This window comes from Ascidiella aspersa, chromosome 3 (genome assembly GCF_963924565.1).
Source record: "Ascidiella aspersa chromosome 3, kaAscAspe10.2, whole genome shotgun sequence".
Taxonomy (NCBI): Eukaryota; Metazoa; Chordata; class Ascidiacea; order Phlebobranchia; family Ascidiidae; genus Ascidiella; species Ascidiella aspersa.
In genome coordinates this window covers 21,734,496-21,756,235 of record NC_139449.1, presented here as the reverse complement: position 1 = coordinate 21,756,235, position 21,740 = coordinate 21,734,496, and the positions used below count along the sequence as shown (strand labels likewise).

Sequence of the window (21,740 nt, the reverse complement as noted above, 5' to 3'; positions counted from 1 at the left end):
GCTTTCCGGGGAAAAAGTTTTTTGCATTGTGCGTAAAGTATTTCCAGGCTCTAAATTTCTGTTGGCTTGTTTTAAAGTGCACCCGGTGCTTTATTATGTTTCCTGGCTGCTTTTATTGTTGGCATATAGTTTACTACTGACCAGCGAATAATTTAATAATTTGTCAATAAACAAGGAGAGAACTCGCAGTGCACTTCACGTTTATTGTATGGTCGCTAACAACCTTGGCAGTAATGTTTTTTTTGGCGGCTGGTTTGTAACACACTTAGGTGCTTTCGTCGGATGGAACTCCGCTTTACCCGAACAAATCCGACAACCTCGTCGCTGAACTTCGTTACGGCAACGTTTAAGGAGTCTTTCGTCTTGCAGCTTCACGCCAGTTTTCTCCTAGAGTCCAAATCTCGCAGGTGTCCTTCGAGGGGTTGCAGGGGCCTTGTTTCCCGGAGTAGCAATTCTAAATCTAGAAAAAAATATTCGCGAGAGCTTTATTTCATTACCCTGGTAAATTTTATCTAACGTAAATCGTTCTAAATTTTGGAATCCAGGAAGATTGGCAAAGATCGTTTTATTCGACAAGTACGTCACGATTAAGGATACTGAATCGAAACCAACACGGTATATTATGTGGGGATGTTAATATCGAAGGCGTGATACTTACACGGAACCTGAATAAAATTATTTTTGTCTATTAAAACGAAAATTGCATTTAGTTGAAAATGTCGATTCAAAATATATTTTAACGCGTAAAATAAAAGGCGTCGCAACTTAGTTTTAACGAAGCACCTCGATCATAAAATGTTGTTTAGATCACCAAATATCGCGAAAGATGTCAAATAAAATATAAAAACATGATAGACATAATAATAGTATTTCATTAACACATAAGCAGAGCGGATAATTTGGCCGAGTGGGCCGAAACTAAAGTTTATTCGTACCCGCTGTGCTATGGGCTAAAAACAGTCAACAAAGAACTAACTTTTTGGAGTCTGAACTTCTCTCCTCTTCTTGTTCTTGCTTTCTGCGCTTGATCTGTTCATCAGCCAAGGCAAGTTCTTCTTCCATTTGACTTAACTTCGCCTTCGTCGCTTGACGCTTTTCCTGGAGAGTTTTTATTTTCATTTAACTAAAAACGGCTGACGGAAATTAATTGAAACAACACTTAAGATTTATTTCAAAACTTCCGGCCTATGAAATCGGTATCCAAACTCTTTTAAGTATCTTTATGTGGAAAATTATGAAATTTCAAAAAACTATTCAGTACAGTTAAAACAAAAAGATGCTTTGGCTTGAACAAAACTATAAAAGAAGCAGTCGATCGTACTGTAAAAGACACAAGAACGCCCATAGGTCCGTTGAAAGATACAAGCTCGTCTATTAGACGGATGCATATTGATGGCACTATTAGAGTTACAGAAAAGCGAAAAAATGCAAACTGTGATAAATCTTTTTCGAGGGCGAGTTAAAAAAGAAAAAACTTCCATAACGCTTTGGTTCTCACCTTTCTGGTTTTGGTCGATTCCTTGATGCTGTAGAACATAGGCCCGAGCTCAGCTAGCCACTCGCCCTCCACCGCAGTGACTGACTGCATGTACTCCCGTGACGTCATCACTAGTTCGTGGTACACCACGTAGTCGGGAGTGAAGCCCATGCCGAAGAGGGCTGATGTGGGGTGCAGGTGGCAAGGCATGCCGTTGCGCAGATTCACGTATTCGCCAATCCCCTGCAAAACAAGGCCGACGTCGTATATCGTAGTCCTTTAAAGTCGTTAATACTCACCTTGAACGCCTTTTTTGTCACTTTTTATATATAGGGACATACAAACCTAAAAAATACAAAGTTATTGCCGTTGGGAGCAAAAAGCGGCGATTTTTTTCAATTTCATTATTGTTTTTGTTTAAATTGGGATAGACAAATGGACACCTATGTGCAAAACCTCTTAGAAATGAAGATATTGCAAGAAAAGAGGGACGGGCAACGTTTCACCATAATATCGCCCGAATGTTACCCAAAACAATCAAAAACTTACTTTTTATTAACGATTGAAAAAGCAAACAATGTATACATTAAATCACGCAGCATTCGCAAATTTTAAGCAATGAAGTTCTTATATTTTGTTGCTCTGCTACATTCGTATCCGTAAAGGTAAATCGATCCACACTTACGCAAAACAGTAAGAAAAATACTCGTTCTCACCTTGAGCATTGCGGCGTGATGGAAGTAGGCGGCGCAGATGCACTTGCGAATTGCGTCCCAGTCGTTGCCAGCTGACTTGAGTGGCATCTTCTGCTGTTCGGCGATCTCCTTTAGCTGGGCTCGCACTTCGCGCACCTTGCGCATCGCCTTGGCGTGGATGAAGTGCTCGTTGGACCACTGGTTCGAGTAACTGTTTAGAGGTTAAAAAAGGACAATTTTAGATCATTTCTGATGTCACAGCCCATGCATTGCATTGTGTGTGATGTCTCGCGTTTTGATGTCTCGCGTTTTTCAATAGCTCTTATTTTAGCTCAATGCCAGGGATACCTTCATCCGATGGAAAGCTTGTGTTACTTAAGAAAGATAAACAAATAGTTAATAAAGGTAGTTGTAGTAAAAAGCTACGTAACTACAACAATCAGTTCTTCGATTGTGAAAAGTAAGTTTACCAGTATAATAGCGTATGCTTGATCGCTTAGAATAGTTTATACGCTTACTTAGATTTGTTATTGGATTGGAAACCTTATAAGTGCCACTACTAGTATGTTGGTTTACCGTATGTTATTTTTGCTGGGATTTCAAATAAAAACCTCTTTTAAACGAAGTAAATTTCACTCTAATAACCGCATTAAGAAAAAGTAGGCAGCTCTATGAAATACATATTATCAGGATTAGTCAAAGTAACGCTGTAATAGGTTCGCCAAGGCGTGTACGAGCTTAGAAGTGCAAACAGCCCCCCTTGTCAATTGACACATCCTCAAACTAAAACAGTCACCCTCGTAGCAACCCTGCTTAAAAATATTGCGGCACCGACCCGTTAGCTTTCCACTGCTGGTAGACGTTAAGCAGCGTCATGTGGTCGCTCTCGGGAACGCTGAACTTTTCGCGTTTTGCATCGCTCTCTTCTTCCCTGCCGCTCGGCCTGTAGAAGATGGCCGGCACCGACAGCATCGACACGATCGTCTGGTCGCCAACAAGAATGGGTTAGCGCGTTTGCAAATTCGCGGCGATTTGGAACTTGAATAGGACTCTGCTGAATTTTATCTACCGTAAATCGTTCTAAATCTTGGAATCCAATAGGATTGGCAATGATCAATTTGTTCGCCAAGCACTAAACGATTAAGGATACTGTATTGAAAGCAACAGGGTATAGTATGGGGGGATGTTGATAACGAAGGTGTGATAGTTACAGGAACCTTAAAATATTTTATTAAGCGCGAACGCGATGGCATTTTGTTGGCTCAAGAAAATGGTAATGACGCACAACACACGCCAAGCAGAAAGTTGTTTATCGTCTAACCGCAGTAATGTGGCCTTGGTACAATAAAGTATAGCTCGTGCTATGCTTGGTATCACTTAACATACCAGCCTTTCATCATTGTTAAAAATTAATTATCATACTCATTTAAAATATCTTTTCACGGCAGAATATGTATTTACCTTTCACGGCAAGTATGTATGCTAACACCGTGTTCTATACACGCACGCACGCACGCACGCACGCACGCACGCACGCACGTACGCACGCACGTACGCACGCACGCACGCACATACATGATCGACAACATGGCACATTTAAGTTCTAACACCGAAACGCACCAGAATTTCATCACAGCAGCCCATCTCCACCGCCATGATCATCATCTTGGACAGGGGAGGGTCGAGGGGGAACTCGACCATGGTGCGCCCACAAGTTGTCAAGGCACCGGTGTTGTCAAGGGCACCCAGGTTCCACAGCTGGTACATCGAGTTCAAGATATTGTCCTGAAGGAACAATTTTTTATAGAAAACCTGCGCGTTTAGTAGGTACGAGAGAGATCTGTGAATTGACATAGATTTATTGGTTTGAAATGTTAGTTTGTTTAGCAAATATTGGTTACATAAATAAACGAATCTTATGCGTCCGAACGTTGAGGCCATCTTTGGCTACATAGTGAGAAATAATAAAATAACTAAAAAAATCAGAAAAAAGATTACAGCTGAATAAATGTTACAAAAATATAAACAAGAGTTTCCCTATCAAAGGTGGTTTGTAATAGACAAGCACCGGAATCAACTGTCCTTACCTATGACCTTTATTCCTTAGTAGATTTAAAAATATTTAAACGAGGAATAAAAACTAAAAATATCACAAACATTTAAATATTTTGGCGCCTACATAGTGAAATATTGATCAGTAGTACAGAACAAAAAGAAAGTTTTATTGGCCCTCACAAATATGCCCTCTCGTAATAGGGCAAGCAACACATAGTGTGATATTTCATTTTAAGTTAAACCTTCCTGTCACCTGAGGAGGCGGATCCATGAAGTGGAATTTCAAGAGGTCCTGGACTCCCAGAGACTTAAGTAGGAGGACCACGTTGGCGAGGTTGGTGCGCTGGATCTCTGGGATCGTGGCGATCAGCATCTCGTTCTTGTACTGGTTGAGCGTGTACAGTCGATAGGCCACCCTGGATAAGAAAGAAATTCGATCAATTACATTCACACGCCAAGCGAACAACTGGCAATACATTTACAAATATTTGAACCCGTCACAGCATAGTTATTCGGAGCTGATTTCAAATTATCGAATAAAGGTTGCTAAATCAGCTGCTATTTATTTTGTACTACAAAAAATTGACATTGATGTTATAGGGCCAACGTTAAGTCAACGAAAATCGTCGCTAGTCTGTTTTATTGCCAGACACAAACAACGAACGCTATCTATTTTCCTATAGTAAATCCTGCTGATTATATGGCTTTCAAAGATCGACTTCTATCGCATTTAAAAGATTAATATGGCCGACACAGTCACTCGAGGGGTTCTGCTGTTGACAGAAACAGCGTTTCAGCCACTGAAGACTAGGTCAATTCACGATGACGATGTCATCTAACGCTTGTAGAGATTAACGGTGCCTTTCTTGGCAAAATATATTTTTCTTTGAAACACTGTAAAAGTAAGGCCTTTATTTAGTTTCACAATGGCCTAAAGACTAAAGCTTTATCAGTTCAAAACTGTTTAGTCACAACCAACCCGGCTTCCGTCCTGCCGGCTCTCCCCGATCGTTGGTTGGCGTTGGCTTGTGAAACGGGGAACACGGAAAGTGCGTCCATACCGATGCGTGAGTTGAACACCTTCAGTTTGCAGTAGCCGGGATCCACCACGAATGCTATTCCGTCAACTTTAAAAAGAGGGCAATTCATGCTGCTGTATTATTCTCGTGTTTTGCTGTTGGCGTGAAAGCATTTTGAAAAGAATACGGGATTGGTATGTGAATAAAACCAAAGGCCCCAAATTCATGAGGCTTGTGAAATAAAACAATGGTAAATACATGTAAATTTCTATCTTAAGACCATGCATGCTTAGGTGTCAGAACAAGAGTTTTTCAGCGAAATCAAATTCATGTTTTACAGCTGAACTATAAAAGTGGGTGCTCTACTAACATATTAATAGATAGGAATTGCTCTTAACGAAAACAGCGATTTCTATCTATAAAAGTAAGTAATTTAAAACACAATACTCTTGTCCAAAAATAAGCCATATTTTTTCTATTGGTTAGCAGCAAGTCTAATTTATAGGTTTTTTAATGATGCTGTAATTGTTTTAAACACAAACGAAGTGTACAACGAAAATTTATGTGAAAATCTACGTCCACAGCTACTCACCGGTAAGCGAACACAAACGATGTATATGATTAAAACTCTTTCAGAAAGTTTTCAGCAAGTTTAAAACCGAAATTTACGCCTTCCACTATTTACCGGTAAGCGACGTCTCCGCGATGTTGGTGGCCACCACGCACTTGCGGATGCCGTCCGGAGCTTTCTGGAAGATCTTTGCCTGGAGATCAGACGGCAGCTGCGAGTAGATAGGAAGAACCGCTAGAGGCGCCACGTCGTCCAGTTCCTCGATTCGCTCTGTTTTACAAGATCGCAATATTTTAGCTTGAAACCTTAGAGCTCGGTTTGTTATGGCGCCAGTTACACAAAAAACCCACAAGACAATTGGATGTCGATTAAAAATATTAGAAATGTGTTTGACAGCAAAGATGCTAGTTTCTACTGTGCAACTGTCGACAACAGAATTTCAAAAGCATTAAAATATTCCTGTGCTATGTGTGTTGTTATTAAACGATCTGGTGTGCCATTTACTGTGCAACAGACGTTCATTTTTTCAATAGTTTGTTTGTTTTATTTGGAAAATATTTTACCATAGAAGAAAACCTAACTTTGACTCGACACCTCAATAGCTACACCGTTCGAACGAAGCGTAAAAACATACTTTACGTTTACCTTGTTTTAAATTTAGTTAGTTGTTACGCAATAGCCATCGGCCATATTACAAAGACAAAAACGCATTAAGTCAATATATGGCAGAATTATATTTCGTAGAGAGTTTAAGTTCATACATACAGCCTTAGACGGATTGTGCAAAACATAGGAAACAAACAAAAACGATTCGCCCAAAAAATATTGCATAATGATATAGTTTATATTGGAAAAAAAATAGTTTAGGTGCCATGGTTTCGTGGAGCCCCTTGATCCGCCCCTGATAGCAACAAACCTAATCATCCAAACTATTTTAATAAATGAAAACAAAAGATATAATCAGTGGAAATCTAGATTTTACCTTAAAGATAAAATAATACGAAAGTTACAATTTGAATTACAATTACATTAACTCATAAAGTTGCAATAACCATTTCAATTACACCAACTTGAAATACATAAAACATTGCCAAATACACTTGATCTAACTTTGATACACTCACCTGTCAAAGTGTCACAGGTGACTTCAATGTCTTCTTGTCCGGGCATAAACACCAGAATGTCACCTGCGCAATACAAAAGCCTTTTAACGTACTTTCGAAATAATTATCACAATTTTAACAAAAACATTAAAAAATAAGTTATATATTGTATTAATGTCACATTTAATGCCGAAGTTATATTGAAGTGGTAGGAACCAACGAAGTTGTCCATTTCTAGTATTTTGTGTTATGAACGATTTATCGAAATATATTTTACAGGAAGAAAACGCAAACTTCACAACCCGCTTCCAGGTTGCGATAGATTAGCAATATACCAAACATCTCGCTTACCCTTCCTAGACTGGACGTGAATTTGAAGTGTTTGCTTGACGGCGGCCTCCACATAATCCTCCACCACAGACTTGCTGAAAAGAACGTCCACCGGAAACGTTCGGCCAGGAATCTTAGCAAAAGGGCCGTTAGGTTGTTAAGATTTATCTGCCAGCAGTACAGACTGGACAAAGCTCCCGATTAATGTTTTTTGCATTGACTCCGTGTTCAAATAGGTTCTTGAGAGTATAAAGTGAAACGAATGGGATGTTAAGTCGCGAGGCCTTCCATTTCAGCTGGCGATGATATTTTTTTGTAAGCATCACTTTTGAAATTAAAGACAAGTGGACCCATAGATATATACATGGAATAATTTATATATCACGATTGGAACTGTTTTTTTTGCCAAACTTGTTTCTAATTGAACACTGGTAATTTGACAGTGGTATAAATAATTGAAAAAAAAATGCAAAAAGACAATCTAAGGTGGCGAGAAGCCAGGACATTTTCGCTTGTGGGCCGTGGCCAAGCGCAGCCACGTATGAAAAAAATATTTTCGTCGTAAATTCAATTCGTAAAAAAAATAATTAAAAAAAAATAAAAAGAATTTATAAAGACCCATCATAAGGACGATGCACAAGACGTGCTCCTACCGTGTACATTGGCACGTTGCCGAAAAAGCGCGAAAACTTGTTGGCGTCCATTGTTGCTGACGTCACGATCAGCTTGAGATCGCGTCGCCTGGTGACGACGTCACGCAAAAGGCCGAAGAGCACGTCGGTGTTGAGCGAGCGCTCGTGCGCCTCGTCCATTATGACGCAACTGTAGCCGTCCAGGTCGGATTCTCGTAGCGATTCTCGCAGCAGGATACCGTCGGTCATGTACTTAAGGATCGTTTTCTGCGCGAAATGTTTATTTGAGGACTCAGTCACTCCAGGCTGGGAAGACGGTGTACCGTTGTCCAGTGGTCTTGCTCAACATAAACGCAACATAAAGCAAGCAAATTGTTTTATGTGCAAAGATAAGTATAAACAACGTAATTTTATAAATAATTGCTTACTGAAAACAATTTATTTTAACCCAAGTCAAGTCAATCATTTTGCCCAAAAGACTTAGGTCAAGTCAAGTAATTTACTTAAGTCATAACAACACTGGTATTTACCAAATAACCTAGCCAACGTGTATCACAAACAGAATTTCGATATCAAAAAAAAGGAAAAACAAAAAACTTTCGTATACGTTTTGTTCGTTTTATTTATTACTTAATTTACATTATAAGTGCTTATTGATGTAAATTAAACAACCTTACCATATCAGACTAGTACGAAAGCGGCACTAGTCTGATGTAATACAAAACAATTTTGAAGTAAGCGTGGATTAATTTTTAGCGTTTTTTAACTACATCTATAAAAGTCTATACTACGCCTGTTTGCCGTCAATATAACGAAACAAAACTAAAATGTGGCGAATCGAACAGCTGCAGCAACTCACCTCCGACGTGACGTCTTCGAACCGAATGGCGTACCCGACCTCTTCGCCCAATCCGACGTCCATCTCGACGCTGACACGCTTGGCCACCGACATGGCGGCGACCCTCCTCGGTTGGGTGCAGCCGATCATCCCGTACTTGGAGTAGCCCGCCTCGTGCAAGTACTGAGAGTCACGTCAGGCCTGGGTTAGTCTGATAAACTAAGGCTTAACATTTTTTTTTATTTGAGAGTTTCAGGGGATAATGGAATACTGTACGAGTTCGGACAAGTCAAGCAATCGCACATTTTAGTATCAGGGTTAGTTAACAATTTTATTTTGGTTCGATTTTTATTGGACATTTTTGTGTTTAATTTCTGGAATAAGTTTTTTAAGTAGCCTCAAAAACGCGTTGTTTATTTAGACCAGCACTTTCGAGACATGCACCAGTGTACAATAAAAGGAGTGTTAAATTTGGATAAAACAATAGCGTTAAATTGTTGCATTTGCACGCTGTTTACAGCGACAGCAATATGGTTATGATATGCCAGCGCATCTCACCCGGTAGGGCACGACATCAAACTATTTAAAAAATGAGAGCCATCAATACGGTTTCAACAAATGCATAACTTGCAAATACTACCAGTTGCTGGTTGCCCTGAATTTCTTATGTGAATTTTGTGTGAATATTTCCTACCTGGGCAAGTTGGGTCGTTTTACCAGATCCGGTTTCTCCGACGACAATCACTATGTTGTTTTCACGGACGATGTTCAACAACTAGAGGAGAAAACGGAATTACAAAGCAGCAAGTTGTAGAACAAACGTACTTAAAAAATTACAGTAGGCTCTCAAGGCGGCCCCAAACGTGGGCAGAGGGGTGCATTTGATGTGACCCCTGACAATATTATCTCCGGTCGCCGAATATTGTTTAATTTAGTAATTCCCCTATTATTGTGGAGAACCATTTGAACGTTTCGTAGTGTTCGCGCACGACATATATATAGAAAATCTAAAAAGTAAAAATAAAAATATAGCAAAGTTCAACATAAATTAAACTGATATCAGCGCGAAGTTAATATGCTAACATATGTGCAACCTGTACAATATTCTGCTAATAATAATGCGATTCCAATACCAAAGATTTAGGATCATCCTGGTCTGTACTGTTCTTTCAAGAATCAAAACGTATTCTAAAGTAACTTTTCCGTTTTCGTTTAGGTAAGCGAAAATAGTTTCGTCAACCGGTTTCATACCTCTTCCTTCACAGCGTATATTGGAAGGTACTGTCTTTGTTGTAACATGCTCTTGGTTTTGGCGAAGTCGCTTGCTGCCTCGCTCTTGCCACCCATGTGTTGAGCAAAACGTTGTGAGGCTTTAAAATCCGTTTCTTCGGCGTTCGGATTCTGTAAAATATTAGGGAATGCGTCGATACGCGCTTCTTCTAAATATGGATTGTAAACAAGCCAATATATACATTACAATGCTAGGCTTGCAGGGAAAATAACAAACTAAATGTTATCTCGACAAACTAAATGACAAACTAAATGTTATCTCGCCCTAGTAAGTAAATTACAACAATAACTTCAAATTTAAGCAAAAATATATTTCAAACTTAAAGTTTTTCATACGGTTTTGAAGAACTATTTGCCTCTGTTATAACTACATCTGCCCTGCAAGCGATGCTATGTATAAGGGACCAGTGGTGACGAGAGGCACGCACCAACCAGCACTTTCTTATTCTGCATCTCGAAGTCGTGTCAGCTGAACGGTTAGCCAGGCAAAAAATGTGACACCGGAAATATACTTTTGTGATATTTGACATCTACTGGCGTATTTTACGCATCAAAAAATACAATTCGTTGATATATGCCCGCCAAAGCGTTGCACAACACAATAACCGAAAACTCAGAATCAAGCAACCTCGCGGTCGTCTTTTTTCTTCACGCCGAGAATGTTTCCCATGTTGGTGCCAGCCAGCTCCCAGTCTTTGTGTTGTGCCTTCTTTCGCTCCTTCTGCTCGCGATACTTCTTCACCAGCAAGCTGCCATTCCTCGACACCACCGCCATGTCGCACGTGTTGTCCTACGAAGAGGGAAATTTCGCCAAACGGGTGATTTTAAAAGAAGTTAACTTCTGCGGTGAGACATTCGGCGCTTAGCCAACGAACGGCAATTGTTGCTTGGACTAGTTGGGTTAAGCTTTTAACATGTGGTCCTAATAATAGACCAGTTAACCTTGCCTCTTGTAAGCCGCCTCTTGCGCAGTATCCAGAAAGAGTTTATGGAAATTTAAAATATGTGCCAAACTACGTTTATGATACCAAAAATAACGAGATTGTACCTTTTTCGTAAAAACATAAAACCAGAGGCAAGTGTAACCAAGGCAAATACAATTTAATTTACATAAATCGTAGATCACGTGATAAATACGATATTTATCAAAAATAAGAAAACGTTTTACATTAACAATGTCTGTGAAAGAGAACAATTTGTTAATTGATTATATAAAACCACGTATCACACTAATAAAGCTTATCCCCATGTAATGTTAATTATAATCAGTACTAAACCTTCTCAGTCAAAAGACACTCACTTTTAACGGAACGACAGGTTCAAATTGTTTAGTGAAGACGATCCTTCCATCCAAAAATGGAGGAACGATGTTGTGGACAAACAAATGGACTCTGGCCCCAGCTTGTTCATTAAGGTCGATCTCTTCGAGTTTGGTCTGATGAACGACTCCACTTCTCATCATGCGGTTAGCCTCCCATTTTTCGTTGTCCTGGCACATAGGGAAACAAGCTCGTGTCAATTAACTATCTCTCTACCAAAATATCAAATTAAACATTGTCAAAACACAGTCACGCAACATGTTTCTTGGGATACGCACAACGGGCTTTTTTTTCTAGTTCGAAAATTCCAATTTAAAAACCCTATTGAAAGCTGAATGGGTTGTTCAATTTACAAACCTCGTTAATTTGTTTTCTTCTGGCGGACATGCGTTCCGTTTTTTGCTGCTTCAGTTGTTGCTCTCGCTTTTCCACATAATCATCAGATGTTGATGAGAAGGGATTGTGGCTTTCGTCGTAACCCTCGTCAAGCATGTACCTTTAAAATATAGTTGAATAATTAAAATTGTGTTATTTTATTATAATATAATTAAAGTAATTTTACAGGAATATAAATGGCTATACAAGAATCCTAATTATAGAACGTTTATAATTGTTTTAGGTCTCAACTTTAAACCTTTAATCAACTTATAGTTAATGGACCAAACTAGAAGAAGGCGTTGTAAAATGCACAAAAGAAAAGTGAAGGTAGTATTAGTCAAAATAACTTCACTTACCAATCTCTATCTGCCTTCAACTGTTCTTCTTCCCATTTGCTTTTGTCCTTTCTATCACCAAAACCGGAGTCTCCTGCTAAACAAAAAATGAAATTTTTCGTCCAGTCAACAGTCGTATACAATATATTGCAGAAACCAATAAAAAATGTAAGCAGACTTTTATGCAAAAAGAAACCAAATTCATGTACTATGATTCGTCTAACCAGCTTGTTAGCGAAAACAATGTGTATATAAATATATAATAAATTGTGGAAAGTATCACTTCTATTTTATTGTTTGTTTTTAAGTCTCTATGTACCCTTTTTATGTATAAACTGATCATAAAATAGAGACAGAATAAAATTTCAATTTGATAGGATAAGTAATGGAGAAAACTTTTAATAAAAACTTACTAAAAAAAGTGACACTTTTTAATAAAATTGATAAATGTGAAGGTTGATTAATTATGCTAGGTCACAATACAATATGATAATATGTAGTTTTCAGTATGCCTCGTTTTACATCTACATATTGCTAGAAAGTTATAAAATGATACAAATTACAGTGCCTACGATCTTAAGTGAAACATAATATATTAAAACAGAAAAATAATTTTAGGGCAAATAAGAAACCTTGACTGGATGGTGTGTTTCCAAAGTGTCTTCGATCTTTTTGCCATTTGTTATATTTATAGGATGGTGTAGGCAGGGGTGTGTCATTAGAATTTCTTGATCTTGAAAGAAATAAAAAAAATTATTTAATTCTCAGAAAAATGTTATCTATTCAAGTCAAATTGGAAAGTCTTAGGCAAAATAAAAACAGTATGTTATCATAAAATGTTTAAAAGCATGCAACACCTGTTTCCAGTTTGTTCTCTTGTTAAACGATTGTCTCGATCACTTCTTCTGCTAGATGAGGAGGGAGAAGGGGACGGCGACTCCCATGATCTTTTTGAGGATCTCATATCATCATCATCTTCCCATTTTGATCTTCCAGTATCCCCTATTAGATGGGAAATGTTTGTTACTTAACTCAATAAGTAGGTAGTTATGCGGATAAAACCTCTCTGTTCACCAAACCAAATAGGTATATTAGGAGTGGAATCTAGGTTGAGTCTACTTTTTACTTTTTTTCAGTGTTGTAAACAAGTCATTTTGAAACGACTTAAGTCCAAGTCAAGTCATTTATAAAATAAGTTAAGTCCAAGTCAAGTATTTTTCAAAAATACCAAGTCATGTCCCAGTCCAAGTCATCAGTTGCCCAAGTCAAGTCATTACGAGAGCAAGTCAATTTTAAGTCATGTCATTGACACAAAAGAAAACTGTTAAACAATTAAAATTGGTAAACTTGCCCGATTATAAGCGGCAATCTAACTAAAAAAATAACACAAACGCAATATACAGCAATAAAAGTGTTTAATGTGCAAAATTTAAATAAACTTTAATGAAAAACACAAAATTTAATCCCAAGTTATTCGACAAAATGAAGTCCAAGTCAAGTCATTTGTCCAAAAGACTTAAGTCAAGTCACGTCATTTAAAAACAGTGACTTGGGTGCACTTAAGTCAAGTCAATGACTAAATTCATTATAACACTGCTTTTTTTCATTAAATCTATGAAATGGGAAAAATCTTGCATTAGCTAAGTAGCAGAACATGAAATGATTTCACTGGACAAGAAAAGTTTTGTTCGCAGTATTTTAAACTTTTGTATCTGAGCCTTCATAAAAACTTGTTGAGTAGTTAAATTCTAAGAACCGAAAATAACCAGGAAAAAATCATCTTTAAATAAATATTTTGGTATGGTTATTTATACCTTATGAGTTACTTATAACTCATAAAACTTATTATTGGAAGAATAGTGTATTTTAAATTAACATTTCGTGGAAATCATAACAATACACTGCAGACCTCTTTGCAATCTAGGTGTATCTGGATAAAGATTTTGTGACGATCTTTTGGGGGTTTCTTCCCAATCATTTCTCCTTCGTTCACTTCTTTCACTTCTCCGATCTCTTGTGCTTTTTTCACTTTTTCTCCTTTTACCTTGATTAATATTTATCAAATAATAAAGCATTCTTTTTTAATATGCCAATAAATATTGTATTTTTGGTTGGTTAATAATCAGTAAAAAGGAACATAGGTTATTTTACCTTAAAATTAAAAAATGCTTAAACACCCTCAACTGTTTATTAAAGCAAAAAGGTTCTTAAAATCGTTATTTATACTGGTATTAGTGTTTAAAAACACATACTTGTTTGTAATATATTTATATGTGATAAACAAGCATCATGGGTTACCCAGGATGACAAATATTGAATAATTTGTATACCTTCTGATGTTGAGGCAAACACTCCTTCTCGGTGCTTATCTTTCTCACGCTTTTGTTTATTTTCTCTGTATGCATCACTCACACCTCCAGTATATGATGGTGTTTCAACCCGAGCAGGTCGGTAGTGCCTGCTTAAAAGTAAATTAAAGTAATAACAACCATTAGTTAACAGATAAAATTTAATGTATGACTTCGCCAAACTGCAGTGCACAAGTTAACTTACCTGCCACTGGTATTATTTTGCAATTTGGACTTCCAGTTTACTTCTGTATCATGCTCAGCCTGTTCCCGCTGTCAACAAAGTCAGTTTGTAGTAAGTTTTTAAGTTTTTAAACATTCATAAAAAACATAGTGAACAAGCCTCGGTTGAATGAAAAAAAAAATCAATTGTTTCATAATACCGTATCTAACTTTTCACTGACATAAACTTATCAATGTATACACAAACTTGATTTATAACATTATCTTACAGCCCTTTTAGGTGCTGTATGTTTTTTTTTTGCGCTGGTCTAGAATCCTACCACATGTTAACAATGACGAAACACAGTGTCAAAAATGGCAAGTAGGCAAAAATTTGTAAGAAAAAATAAAGTAATATTACTTGACCCACCCAAACCCAAACGTTAACTGTTACCTTAACCCAAATATTGTTAGCAATATCAAACCCCGAACGAAAATGTGGTAGGATTCTAGACCAGCGCAAAAGAACATAATGTACCTAAAAGGGCTGTAAGATAATGTTATAAATCAAGTTTGTGTATACATTGATATATCTATAGTTTACTTTCCCTATAGGTGTCAAGACCAGTCTAGAATGTAAAGCTGATCAAAACAAACATGACCAAAAAATCAGGGTTTTACGAAAAAGTCAAAAAGTTGCCTTTGTTTACTAGACAGGAAAAATGTGATCATAAGTCAAACATTCGGTCGAATTTACTTATTTTAATACATTACCTTGAAATTGGAATACATATTTATTTATACTTTTATGTTTGTGGTACCAGTTTATTTTGAAAAAGCAGAATTTATCTTAATCGCAACAATTTATAATAACTTATTATACCTTAGCAGCGGCCAACTTGTCCAAGCCAAGGAGAGATGGTCTGCTTTCAGGCTTTTTAAAAACAGGTCCATCTGTTGGCTTCTTTTTTTTAATTATAAGCCCACCAACAGCATTATCACTGCTGGTTCCTTCCAGGCGATGAAGGGAACTCTCATCTAAGTCATAATTCATTGCACAACTTAACCACCTTAATCTTAATCAGAAAGAACGATAAATTGTGGTTAGCAAATATAAAATTATATGCAATATACACAGCCCTTCCAATAAATAACCAACAGTTATGTTGATCAAAAGTCGTCCGCATAACGAACAGTTGTGTTGTGGGAATTTTGTGACATAAAATGGCTACTAACGTACCAATAGGTAGATATCGCAACACAAAATAAGACATGTGCGATTGTGTCGAAAACCGTAACAATCTATGTATAGTAAAATAGTTCACAGTTGCGGTTTGCTTTATTTTAGTTATACTAATTATTTGAAATATTGTTTGCAAAAAATAATTAAAATGCATGTATTGTTTTAGTTTATTTTCGCAAAATGGACGTGACTTATATGATTTGATATCTTATAATCATCATCATAGGCGCCGAACTTTCAAAATTTCAGGGCGTTATTTTCGACAGTGCAAAGTTTCCTTTGAAACGGGCAAATCGTAACAATAATTTGGAAAAAAAATTGCATAAAACATAGTTTGGGGATTCTATGGGCTCGTGTTTATTTGTGGTAATTCAGGAAAATTTGAATAACTTTTGGTTAACTAAGACTGCATGTTCTAAAGAAATTAATTTGCACTTTTATTGAAAACTTGGTCTAATTCCAGGGGGTTTTGACGCCATACGAGAAATCTAGGACGTCTAAAAACGCTCTGCACACCCACGTTTGGCGCCTATGATCATGATGCATAACATAGCCGTACTTCAAATGAAAACAAATGTCTATTGCAGAAATCCTGCACTGCTAATCAGAGCATAGGATACAAAAATAAAATTTTCGTGTACAATGGCTGAAGTCCTTCCGCAGCTCGATGATATAGATGAGGTGATAGCTTATAACAGAGCTTTTAGATGTACCAGAATAGTGATATAAACTTTATAAATTGTTTTGTCCATAAAATTGTACATCAATATGCAAAACAAGATACATAAAATTAAGATTAGCTCAACAAATGTTTGATACAGCAGACAACAAGAAATGTTTTGTTTAGCAGTGGAATACCAAATGGAACACAGAAACTTTTAATAAATTGAAAGGGTCCACAGATAGAAAATTTAACAATTTTATTACAGTCCTATATGTTCTATAGTTCTAGGGCAAGTCAAGCCAAAATAATCAAATATGCACCCTTGCTGTCCTACATCAGCCAAAACCAAACTCAGAATGGTATCTGAGGCCGTTACAATTTAACTAACAATATGTTGTTAAAATGTGAAGCATTTAAATATTATTATTGTGGATGCAGCCCTAGTGCCCAGTTTATAAAAGATGTGGTGGGCAGGATGATTTGTATTGGTAGGCCAAATCGACATGTAGGTTGCCCACCCCTGGTCCTATCCTATGTTATTTAAGGGCTGTGCACTTTCTACCTTTTATGCATCCTTATTTGTCTGTTTACTTATGAGATTCGGCATACTTTCTCATACTTAGTTTTAAGGCATCGTTTTAGTTATACAAATTAACTAATTAAACTGCATCAAAATTGGATAACCATTAAAGAACTATTTAATATTGATTTTCTGTCTATTTTGTTATAGATTTATTTACACCTCTCATTAACATATTTTTGTGAGTATGAATAAATTTGTTTACTATTATTTTATATTCAGGATTTTGAAGACGAATCTTTATCTGAAAGATTATGGGGCCTGACTGAAATGTTTCCAGAAAGAGTGAGATCAGCTGCAGGTTTCACAACTCACTATAGTAAAGTTGGTACAAAAAAGCTATACAGGTAAGGTTTTTGATGTATTTATAGTTAAGTGTGACTGTTCAAATGTTTATTATATATTGTTCTCCTGTACAGTTTCATTCGATCTGCTATGTGGGTTGGAACAACAGGATTCATGATCCTTGTGGTGCCTGTTGTTTTCGAACAGGAAAGATACAACTTGGAACAACAGCAGCAACAACAACAGCGTCAGGTATCTCTATTTATACTGCTATATGGCAAACTTATGCTAATTAATCTCTTAAAAGTTTAAACTGTATTATTTTTTCTTATGAGAAGATGCTACTGGGACCAAATGCAGCAGTCTCAAGTATACCATCTGGGTTAGGAATGCCTCCCCCTCCACCTACCAGATGAAGCAATGTACAAGAAACACATGGACATTTAAACTATTGACAGTGGAGTTATAAAAACAATGCAACTGAAATCAAAATTTATTGCAATAGTAAATACAGTTATTAAAGATAGTGGCATACAGATCTTTACACATCATTCACATTCTTGTGATCTAACCCATAAACCTTCGTTTAAAGTGTTTATACTTTAATTTGTGCAGTGTGCACTTGTAAACGATATGATAAAATGCAACTATAACATTATTTGTTCCTATTTGTAGCATAATTATGTTAAAACAATAATAAAAAAGTATAAAAGCACAGTTCGTTAATATATATAAAGCATGTAAAGTAAACAACAATAATGGTCTCTTAATGCTATCGAGCTTTGTTTCGAATGGCATCGTCTTTTTCCTTTTCAAGAATTGTACATTCTGCAGTTGTTTCTGAAAGCTGAAAATTAAATTGATGCAATTTGGTTTTATGGTACAACAGTATTGCTGTGAGATGTTTAACTGCATGGGCAAAATTATTTCTACTACTAGTGCTCAACAATGTTATTAGAAACAATCTTACCATGTCCAAAAGTATATCTAGTTTTAGCTTAAGCATGTTGTTTTCATCAGTTAGTCTTTCATTTTCCTTTTTTAATTTAACCATCTCTTTGTAGGGAACTCCTCCAACTCCAGACTCTGTAAAAAGTAAAATCAACTTTTAACATTTTAGATTGCAACATTGTTTACAGCTTTGTCTAAAGATGGGCTACCTGCTTGCCAGATTCCATCTTCAAATTTAAACTCAGCCCCATTTAACTTTAGGGACGCTTGATCATACTCCAAACCAAATTCCTTGGCTCGCTCTGATACATCCAAAGAGGCAAGATTGGATAAAGAAGCTGCCTTTCTTGGTTCAGATTTTTTGGGACTGAATCCTTTTGGGCCGAATAAATTGAGCATTGTTACTACTAGAGTTTTTTGCTGTGTAAATAAAAATAAACGCGTTATGTTGGTTTGGTATAGCAACGGTCAGGATTAAATTTTAGAAAACTTCCACTTTCTTAAGTGGTAAATAGGCGAAAATCTTATACGAGTTAATCTGTTTATAAACAGTGACGTGTTTTCGCCCATTTTATTTTTGCGCAAACACAAAACGAACCTGTAAGGTTTAAACAATGCAAAATTTAGCGACGCTGGTCTAGAATCCTACCACATTTTCGTCGGCGTTTTATTGCTAACAATTTGGGTTGGTCAAGTCAAGTATTATTATCATATTTATTCTTAAATATTTATGCCTTCCTTTCAATTTCACAACTCGTTTCTCTACAGTTAAAATACATGTGGTAGGATCCTAGAGCAATGGCCATTTAGTACTATCTCTTCGCTTTTGATAAAGATATTATTTCATTTGATGCTATATTTTTCTTCGTCTTTTTTTAAGGTTTAATTTTGGTGTTCACAGCAATTCAAAACCAACGGTAATAAGAGGGCGCTACAGATTAAAAAAATCAAACAACCTTATCTCCAGAAAATAATATATGACATAAAAGACTGCTTGTAGACGTGTGTAAAGATTAACCTAATTTTATTGTTTGCCTATTTTTTTATCGCTAACTTTAAATACAGTATTATAGTCAACTTATTAACTTGGTAACATATTTAATAAACACGCCATTTTGTATCTTTAAACTTCGCATGAGAAAATACCAAGTGCCAGTTTCAACAGCTAGATGAGAAATATTCTTGATAACTTAAGTAACAGTTTTCGACCGTACTGGCAGTCCCGCTGTCTGGTCATAGTTGTAGCATATTCAATGACATGTTTTAACATTTACGTCAAAATTTGGCCAAAAAAATTAGTTTTGTAAATAATTTTTCGTTTCGGCAATGGTAAATCGAGTTACTTACACAGCTTGTTGAATTATATAAATAATTTGAAGCGAGTCGGGTAACCAATTTTTGTAATTACAATATCGGGCGCGGCGCTGGTCTAGAAACCTACCACAATGCATTTAGGTTAGAGTGCGAGTTAACGTTTGGGTTTGTGAAGGTTAAGTATTATTATCAAATAATAATACTTGAACCACCAACTTCCAAACGCTAACCGACACCCTAACCCAAATATTGTGCGTTGATTTAGAATTGTTTCAACGCTGTGGTAGGATTCTAGACCAGCGCACAAAAATGATTACCTTGTTTGGTTTAGTGTTAACTTGTTTGACAAAACTTTTTCAGGAGAAAAAAAAACATCATACACATCCATATCTTGGTCTATAATATACAATGGCACTACTTTACAAATCCCTCAAAATTCCTCGACTTGCACAGCCTGCTGTTAGGCTTCTTTGGTGTGGTCACTGCAAATCCTCTCCTTTAACATTGGTTGCAAGCAATACTCCAACAAATCAATATTTAAAAAAGGTAATTCGAGTACAATGTACTTTGGGATGGAATTTACTGGTGTAAAATGTTTTTATGCAGCGCTATTGCATTGTAGTCTCTTTCATATAAATGTATGCAGCAGACACCACCTGCCGGATTACTATTATTATAAAATTTGTTGTAATCTGACATGGAACACCACTAGCAAATATTTAAGAATACTCTTTGAGTGTTTGATTGCAAAATTACCTAGGTGCTAATACAATAAGTTATTAAATGTACTTAGAACAGTTCCACATATAATACTATTGAAATTCTAAACTTAGGCTGTTGACAAAAAATATGTGCTTTAATGCTTCTATTTTAATATTCAGGTTGAAGGAGTTTCCTTCCTACAGCCTCATAGGTACATGAGCGCTGATCCATCAAGCTTGTTGGAACTCACTGAAAGAGTTTTAACCAATCTTCAGCTATATGATAAAATTAATTCTCAGAAGGTTTGCATTTTATAAAAACCAATTTAAAATCTCATATATGTGTAGTAAAATATTTATTTATGTACATAGAACCTCAACTATTTTCATAAAATATATAAAAGTAAAATAGCATGTATATTGTAATAAAGACTTATTTTAAAACACAGTTAGTTTTATTGTAAATAAAAGTATTGAAGTTGTTTTTAAAAAAACAAACTTGAAACTATTTATTTGTATGATCTAATAGTTGGAGCGTGGTTCACATTTCATGAAGGATTTGGGATTGGACAGCTTGGATCATGTGGAAATAATAATGGCAATAGAAAATGAATTCGGTATAAAGTCTTTTATTAATATATTTATTTATATATTATATTTCTGATTTAGTTTTAAAGTTTCTTTAGGCTTATTAGTTTGCAACTTTGCATGATGTGGTTTGTTGTTATTTTCAAGCAAATACATCAAAAAACTATTTTAAAAAGCGAATATGCTAGAAAACTGCATTTTTCGTGTTTGTAGGTCATTACATTCCAGATGTGGACGCAGAGAAACTTTTAACTCCCCAAGAAATTATTGATTACTTAGCTGACAAATATGACGTTTGCCAATGAGGTTATTTGTCAAATCAAAGTTCTATGTCAACCTGCAAACGATCTTAACAGGTTACATGATTTCTTGTGTTTTGTGTCGCCGTTTCCCATTGCTCCTTGTCAGAATGCATCGACTAAAATAAACGTTTTATTTAAATTGTTTTAGCATTTGTCATTATGTTTAATTCTTTGCTTACTACCTTCATGTTTACAATGGCAAACCTACCGTCCTGCAGACTAAATGTGACGTACGTTTGCGTACTTGGCAGAATTACCTAAAGCTATGTTAGTCGCTATGACGTGCAAGTTTGCAACCCACCTCTCTACTTCAAATTTTGGTGTTTAGCATCTGTCAACAAAAATTGCGCTGATCTATAGTTGTACCTAAACTAGTGTCTGTTCCAGAACTATTCAATTATTTAAACGGACCTTTCTATTGTTTGGTGGATAGTCCTAAGGTTAGGTCTACCTTATATAGTATCTTATTTTCGTTAACGGATGTATTCTAGTTTGCAAACGGGCCTTATAAGAGACCTGAACCAGAATGGTAAAACGAGGATTTTTTTTTACAAATACCA

General features: G+C 36.3%; 4 protein-coding genes across 5 annotated transcripts; 2 read left to right on the top strand and 2 right to left on the bottom strand.

Moving 5' to 3' along the window:
• Window positions 1–183: 183 nt before the first annotated feature.
• Window positions 184–15,614, bottom strand: LOC146160809 (pre-mRNA-splicing factor ATP-dependent RNA helicase PRP16-like). Of its 2 annotated transcripts, none has more exons than XM_083386013.1 (25): window positions 15,436–15,614; window positions 14,596–14,663; window positions 14,373–14,503; window positions 13,952–14,086; window positions 12,900–13,044; window positions 12,675–12,775; window positions 12,064–12,139; window positions 11,687–11,825; window positions 11,311–11,499; window positions 10,639–10,800; window positions 9,972–10,121; window positions 9,415–9,495; window positions 8,742–8,903; window positions 7,904–8,149; window positions 7,272–7,383; window positions 6,942–7,004; window positions 5,932–6,087; window positions 5,207–5,354; window positions 4,481–4,643; window positions 3,793–3,957; window positions 3,008–3,156; window positions 2,194–2,383; window positions 1,499–1,720; window positions 977–1,098; window positions 184–460 (listed from the first exon to the last, which is right to left on the bottom strand). In XM_083386013.1, exons 1-25 carry the CDS (start codon window positions 15,604–15,606, stop codon window positions 388–390), a joined length of 3,519 nt encoding a protein of 1,172 aa, XP_083242139.1. In that variant the 5' UTR covers window positions 15,607–15,614; the 3' UTR covers window positions 184–387. The 2 variants fall into 2 exon arrangements, with proteins under 2 accessions (XP_083242139.1, XP_083242140.1); XM_083386014.1 differs by having other exon boundaries at window positions 12,064–12,133.
• Window positions 15,615–16,319: 705 nt separating this feature from the next.
• On the top strand, window positions 16,320–18,643 carry LOC146160808 (mitochondrial import receptor subunit TOM22 homolog). The gene is made up of 4 exons (XM_083384243.1): window positions 16,320–16,476; window positions 17,262–17,386; window positions 17,459–17,576; window positions 17,663–18,643. Exons 1-4 carry the CDS (start codon window positions 16,438–16,440, stop codon window positions 17,738–17,740), a joined length of 360 nt encoding a protein of 119 aa, XP_083240369.1. The 5' UTR covers window positions 16,320–16,437; the 3' UTR covers window positions 17,741–18,643.
• Window positions 17,802–18,691, bottom strand: LOC146160807 (protein chibby homolog 1-like). The gene is made up of 3 exons (XM_083384242.1): window positions 18,485–18,691; window positions 18,295–18,410; window positions 17,802–18,171 (listed from the first exon to the last, which is right to left on the bottom strand). Exons 1-3 carry the CDS (start codon window positions 18,672–18,674, stop codon window positions 18,097–18,099), a joined length of 381 nt encoding a protein of 126 aa, XP_083240368.1. The 5' UTR covers window positions 18,675–18,691; the 3' UTR covers window positions 17,802–18,096.
• A 1,159-nt stretch (window positions 18,692–19,850) lies between these two features.
• LOC146160806 (uncharacterized) lies at window positions 19,851–21,324 on the top strand. The gene is made up of 4 exons (XM_083385448.1): window positions 19,851–20,135; window positions 20,471–20,593; window positions 20,820–20,907; window positions 21,092–21,324. The coding sequence occupies exons 1-4, from the start codon at window positions 19,998–20,000 to the stop codon at window positions 21,181–21,183; spliced, it is 441 nt and encodes a 146-aa protein (XP_083241574.1). The 5' UTR covers window positions 19,851–19,997; the 3' UTR covers window positions 21,184–21,324.
• The last annotated feature ends 416 nt before the right edge of the window (window positions 21,325–21,740 follow it).

Bases quoted from the DNA above. Each gene is read 5' to 3' on its own strand.
- LOC146160809 (XM_083386013.1), bottom strand. From the start codon at position 15,606: ATGAATTATGACTTAGATGAGAGTTCCCTTCATCGCCTGGAAGGAACC. The intron at 14,504-14,595 runs GTAAGTTAACTT...TTTACTTTTAAG, and splicing joins CAAAATAATACCAGTGGCAG to CAGGCACTACCGACCTGCTC. The intron at 8,150-8,741 runs GTGAGTTGCTGC...CATTTCGCGCAG, and splicing joins TCGAAGACGTCACGTCGGAG to AAAACGATCCTTAAGTACAT.
- LOC146160808 (XM_083384243.1), top strand. From the start codon at position 16,438: ATGGCTGAAGTCCTTCCGCAGCTCGATGATATAGATGAG. The intron at 17,387-17,458 runs GTAAGGTTTTTG...TCTCCTGTACAG, and splicing joins GGTACAAAAAAGCTATACAG to TTTCATTCGATCTGCTATGT. The intron at 17,577-17,662 runs GTATCTCTATTT...TCTTATGAGAAG, and splicing joins AGCAACAACAACAGCGTCAG to ATGCTACTGGGACCAAATGC.
- LOC146160807 (XM_083384242.1), bottom strand. From the start codon at position 18,674: ATGCTCAATTTATTCGGCCCAAAAGGATTCAGTCCCAAAAAATCTGAA. The intron at 18,411-18,484 runs GTAGCCCATCTT...TACTTTTTACAG, and splicing joins AGATGGAATCTGGCAAGCAG to AGTCTGGAGTTGGAGGAGTT. The intron at 18,172-18,294 runs GTAAGATTGTTT...TTTAATTTTCAG, and splicing joins TAGATATACTTTTGGACATG to CTTTCAGAAACAACTGCAGA.
- LOC146160806 (XM_083385448.1), top strand. From the start codon at position 19,998: ATGGCACTACTTTACAAATCCCTCAAAATTCCTCGACTTGCACAGCCT. The intron at 20,136-20,470 runs GTAATTCGAGTA...TTTAATATTCAG, and splicing joins CAAATCAATATTTAAAAAAG to GTTGAAGGAGTTTCCTTCCT. The intron at 20,594-20,819 runs GTTTGCATTTTA...ATGATCTAATAG, and splicing joins ATAAAATTAATTCTCAGAAG to TTGGAGCGTGGTTCACATTT.